The following is a 6,210-nucleotide window of genomic DNA, read 5'->3' on the forward strand; positions in this document are numbered from 1 at the left end:
GTCAAGGGATGATCAGTCACAGAGATGCAGGAAGGGGACCATGGCTGATGTGGCAGAGAAACGCCAACGCAGCTGTGTCTACCTAGTCCGGCCTGAAGCTTGAAGATGGGTGGGAAGAGATTGTAAACACTGTCTTCCACTGAGGCACATTTGTGCGGCTCACTCCTGGAGTTCTGTCGAAGGCTTGGTTTTCCAGAGCTGCCTCTACCCATGCTATAGCATTCTGCCTGTTCAGACAGATGAATGTCTGCAGAGATGGGTTAGTGGCCACTTCTACCATGGGTCACAAACTAGTTGCTGCTTGTGGTTGGATATATGCTTTTGCCTGAGGAATTTTTTGTTCATTTAATCTGGATTTTGGAAACTTTTAGGCAGGGCAAGTGTTTTCCAGTTCAGCTCTAGAAGCCACTAGCCACTACTCCTATACCCTGACTGTTCATTTAGACATTTATATTACCTGCTTGGCCTCTGTGGATACTGTGATTTACTTCCAATACCCCAGTATTTCTTACTTTCCTTGAGACTCTTGTCCTAGTGTCAGTGGTCCCAAGCCAAGAAACCCTTAATAATCTCTAAAGAGGCTATTTGGTCCTTCCTTAAGGATCCAGTCTACCCATCAGGCACGGTAGTCACCCAATATGTGCACAGCCCTAAGCTGGGTAGTGTCAAGGGTACAAAGATATTTGAGTTGTGTTGCTTTCCTTCTCTCAAGATACTTAAAAATCTAGTTTTCAAAACAAGACTAATTCATACAAAGCAAGAACCAAAAATTTAGGAAAAATAGAATTATATACTCATTTGTGAGGGAGGTCCTGGTCACAAACATTCCATTTCAGAGGAAAAAAATCATAACGAGGAACATGGTTGTCAGAGAGGGCTCTCCTGGGTAGTTAAAGTCAGGTTTAAAAGTGCAGACTGTGGAGAAAAGGACTGTTCCACGTGGGAGAAAAACTTACTAATGAATGCATAAACTCAAGAACGGGCCAATGGAGTTCATGTAGCAGTAAGAAGTGCAATCTTTCTCTAGCAGAGGTGCAGGTGGGTGGGTTGAAGAGCAATTGTGGGCAAAGATTGAAGGAGCAAGGATGAAGCCTTTGGATGGAGGAACTTTGTATCTATTTTATTTGAATCATTAAAAGCAGTAAGAAGTGCAATCTTTCTCTAGCAGAGGTGCAGGTGGGTGGGTTGAAGAGCAATTGTGGGCAAAGATTGGAGGAGCAAGGATGAAGCCTTTGGATGGAGGAACTTTGTATCTATTTTATTTGAATCATTAAAATTATTATTTTTTTAAAGTAGGCATACACATACATGGTACAAAATTCAAAAGGCAGAAGAAGGTATATAGTATGTCTTTTCACACTCTTGTCTCCCTCTTATTTTTCTTCCTTGTGTATCTTTCAAAATTTATTTAGCATAGGAAGCATAAATAAATTGACATTTTTCTTCACAAATCGAGACATGATAGACACTGTTTTCCCTTTTCTTATTTTAGTTAAAGTATGAATATATCTTCTGTGTATAATTTCTTTAATGTCTGTACAGTCTCCTTTGGTAGAACTACATAACAACTTATCTTCAATCCTGTATTCATGGACATTTCGTTATTTAAAGTCTTTTGTTCTATCACATAATGCTGAAATGAACTTCATGTGTATAAGTCCTTGTACACAGGTATGAGTATATATGTAGGAGAAATTCTTAAGAGCTGAATTGATGGATCAAAGGGTGTGTATATTTTAAATGTTAATATTGCCTAATTGCCCACCAATTGTACGAATTTGCACTCTCACCAAAATTATGTAAAGATGCCTTTCTTCCCACATTTTTCAGCTCAATATTATCAAATTTTTGATCTTTGTTAATCTGGGAAGTAAAAACTTGTATCTTATATGTTTATAAATTTGTTTTAATGTGTTTACTTTTTGTGTGTTTACTTCCTTTTCTGTGAAATATCTGTTCCTGTCCTTTGCCTACAGATTATTGGGTAAAGGATGAATTATGGGTGAAAATCCCTTACTGATTTACACGTGCTTTGCAATCTTGAGAAAATATGGTCTTTTTATATATATTGCAAATTTTTTTTTCTCAGTTTGTCATTTGATGTTCATGAGTTTTTGCTATATAGAAAATTTTATGTAGTTGAATTTATTAGGCTTTTATTTTAAGGCTTCTCTGTTTTAAGTCACACTTAGAAAGGTTTTTCCCTTTCTGAAGTTATAAAAAAAGTTCTCCCTAATTCTTCAGTTATTCATGATTTTATTTTTATTTATACCTGTGCCCACTTAGAATTTATTTTTGAGTAATAAGTGAAGTTGGTACCTGTATTAATTAAGAATTGCATTCAGGTGCATGTAACAGAGATCCAGCTACAAAATAGAGTCTCATGGGGGCTTCTGGATTCTGCTTAGGACAAAGGAAAGCCTGAAATAGCATTGCTTGCACTCTTACAACAAAGGAAATCACAAGAACTCTGTAAATTCACAACTTTTCTTAAATTCATCATGAGCTAAGGTTCTAGGGCAACCCAATTAAACTTAATTTAAGAAAAGGCTGCCTCCAAGGAGATGTGACACAGATGCACTTGCTTATTTGGGGCCAACTCCCTACCCCCATCCCCCCATCAAGTTGGTAAGAATTCAGCTAAAAGTTTTAATGACTTGCTAAAGGCCAGTGTGGGCCAGCATAAGAATACAGAAACTCTGGGACCCACAAACTCAAGGGGAATTCACACTCAACTTGCAAGCTCCTCTCCATGGACCTTACTGTGTGTTCACAGGAAAGACTGGGGCATCACGAGAGTCCTGAGAAAGTTTCCCTCGTGGTACAGGCCTGAGGGAAAGGAAGATCAGCTACTGTGGGGAAAGGCACCAAGCCCTTCCTAAATCCTTCTCTCCTATTTTCCCTATGGGGGAAAAAAAAAGCCTTAAACTGCTAGGTGAAGGGCAGTAAATGTCATTGGGCAGTAAATCATGTGTTGGTGAAGACCCCTGCCACTGGAGAAAGGGAAAAGAAAAAAAAAAAACAAAACAACCGTCTACTCCTGTGTGTCCCAGACCATTAGAAGTCTTCTAGCTGGGCATGGGGTAGGATCATGGAGAAGGCCATACCCCTAAAACCCAGGAGGGGCACAATGCCTGTCTAAAACTGATGTTTAATGAGAAAAACAGAAAACGCCTCACCCCCAACCACCACTACTACCAACCAGTCTAATAAGCCTCAAGTAACAACAGCAGTCTACTACTGAAATAGCATCTAGAGCATGGAGAAAGACATTTTCTGAGGCACAGGCCCAACTGGAACATGTAAAGCTGAGGGTGGAGTAAACATTGAGAGAAACTCTGGCAAACCAGCTTAAATCATATACACAAGGTAATGTTAGTGAAACTTGGAGCCTGCTGTGCATTGACAGTAACATAGCAAGAACAAAACCCAAACACAGCTCAGTTCCTGACCAGATTAAATCAATCTAGTACACTCAAGTCCTAGCAAAAGGAAAGGCGTGCCCATTTCCAGGCAGAAAAACTATTTAACTCGGTCTTTACTGCCTTACAATAGATGTCCAGCTTTCGACAAAATATTATTACAAGGCAAACAAAGAAGCAAGAGAAAAACAACAGACTATTAAGTGACTAAGAAATCAACAGAACAAAACTCAGATATGATGTGTGTGTGTGTGTGTGTGTGTGTGTATGAATTATCAGACAGGAAATTAAACGAACTTTAACATGTTAAGGGATCTAGTGGAAAAGGTGAACAGCTTTTCTCATCAGATGGGTAATTTCAGCAGAGAGATGGAAATTCTAGGAAAGAATCAAATGAAAATTAAACGAACTTTAACATGTTAAGGGATCTAGTGGAAAAGGTGAACAACTTTTCTCATCAGATGGGTAATTTCAGCAGAGAGATGGAAATTCTAGGAAAGAATCAAATGAAAATTCTGGAAATAGGAAACATGGTAAGAAGATAAAAGTTTGTTTTGCCAGGCTCTTCACTAGTCTTGACATAGTGCAGGAAAGAATCAATGAACCTGAAGATAATTCAATAGAATTTATCCAAATTGAAACACAAATAAAAAAGTGAAAAAACAGAAACAAAACCAAACCAGAAAAGAGGATCCAAGAGCTGTGGCACAATATCAGTTTAACATATATGCAACTGCCATTCCAGAAGGGGAAGAGAGAGAGAGAGATGGGACAGAAGAAATATTTGAAGAAATAATGGCCAAGAATTTTTCAAAATTACTGATAGATACCAAAGCAAAAATTCAAAAAGCTCAGAGAATCCAGGGAGGGTAAACAGCTAAAACCACATGAAGACATATAATATTTGAACTGCTGAGCATTAAAAACAAAGAGAAGATCCTAAAGGCAGCTTGAGAAAAAAGGAAACATTATATAAAGAGGAACAAAAGATAGAATTACAGGAGACATTTTATCAAAATCTATGTAAGGTAGAGGACAGTGGAGTGACATCTTTAAAATTCTGGAAGAAAAAAGTGTCAGCCTGGAATTCTACACCAAGCAAAAGGTATATTTCAAAAATTAAAGAGAAATAAAGACTTCTTCAGACCAATAGTGTTTCTTTTCTGTACAGAACAGGAAGTTGGCTACCACCAGAGATTCTCCCACTTCCTCCTAGCTAACTAAACCCTAGATTTTTTTTTTTTTAAATTGAGGTAAAATTCACATAACAAATTCACCATTTAACCATTTTAAAGTGTACAATTCAGTGCATTTTAATTCATTCACAACATTGTGCAACCATCAGCACTAATTCCAAAACATTTTTATCACCCCCCGAAAGAAGCCTTGTACCCATTAGTCAATCAATCCCATTCTACTCTCCCCGCAGTCCCTGCAACTATGAATCTGCTTTCCATATCTATGAAATTTTCTATTCTGAACATTTAAATGGAATCACAATATGCAGCCTTTTGTGTTTGACTTTTTTCACTTAGCATAATGTTTTTAAGGTTCATACATGTTATGAAATGTATCGGTGCTTCATTTCTTTCTATGGCTGAATAATATTCCATTGTATTTATCCACTCATCAATTGATGGACATTTGGGTTGTTCCCACTTTTTGGTTTTTATGAATAACACTGCTATGAATATTTGTGTACAAGTTTCTGTCTGAACACTTGTTTCTTCTCTTGGGTATATATATGTAGGAGTCATATGGTAATTCTGTATTTAACTTTTTGAGAAACCATCACTGTTTCCCATAGTGGCAATATATGATGAACCCTGATTTTTATTCAGGGTTGCATACCCTGAATACAATGCCATGCCCAGTTCCTTAGGATGAATCATAATTGGTAAAAGCCAATTGAGGGTTCGCCTCTTCACTCGGTGGATTAGAGCACAGTGTTATAACACCAAAGTCAAGGATTTGGATCCCCAGCCAGGTGCGCACGCGCACACACACACACACACACACACACACGCCAGTGGAGGTATATTATATTTTCAAGAGATGGCCACAACAATATTTCCAGTTCGACATGCTTTTTCTGAAACATGTCACTTTATCATGAAAAGATGGCATCTGCTTCCTTTTTCCTTGAAACTGAGCAGCACCCTGTGACTTGGTTAACAAATTGAAGATGGCATAGGTGTTGTGTGACTTCTGAGGTTCTTTTTAAAAAAATTTTTGTTGAATCAAAATTGATTATACAGGGCCGGCCCGGTGGTGCACTGCTATAGTGCGCAGCTTGGGAGCGTGGTGGCGCTCCCGCCGAGGGTTCGGATCCCACATACAGACCGGCCGCTCACTGGCTGAGCGAGGTGTGGGTGCAACACCGAGGGTTGCGATCCCGTTGCNGCAGCTCTATTTACAATAGCCAAGAGTTGGAACCAGCCCAAATGTCCATCATCTGATGAGTAGATAAGGAAACCGTAGTATATCTACATAATGGAATACTACTCTGCTATAAAAAAGAATGAAATATTGCCATTTGCAACAACATGGATGGACTTAGAGAAAATTATATTAAGTGAAACAAGTCAGGCACAGAAAGAGAAATACCACATGTTCTCACTTACTTGTGGGAGCTAAAAATAAATAAATAAATACACAAACAAATGGGTTGGGTTTGGGAAGAAGACCATAAATTAAACATGTTCAAATGTCCATATAAACTCCCAATGGAGTGTGAAACAAAGGATTCTACAACTATTCACTGTTTATCTACAATATCTTTGCACTC

At 38.3% G+C, this 6,210-nt stretch overlaps 1 protein-coding gene across 1 annotated transcript in view; it reads right to left on the reverse strand.

The window, feature by feature from the left end:
• The window catches only part of LOC103607202 (protein FAM205A-like), a 9,731-nt gene extending 9,519 nt beyond the window's left edge, over positions 1-212 (reverse strand). The window contains 1 exon segment of the mRNA XM_008591734.1: positions 83-212. Within this exon segment, the coding sequence (XP_008589956.1) occupies positions 83-212 (130 nt within the window).
• Positions 213-6,210: the final 5,998 nt, after the last annotated feature.

The sequence above is a fragment of the Galeopterus variegatus genome, unplaced genomic scaffold (genome assembly GCF_000696425.1).
Source record: "Galeopterus variegatus unplaced genomic scaffold, G_variegatus-3.0.2 Scaffold7233, whole genome shotgun sequence".
Taxonomy (NCBI): domain Eukaryota; kingdom Metazoa; phylum Chordata; class Mammalia; order Dermoptera; family Cynocephalidae; genus Galeopterus; species Galeopterus variegatus.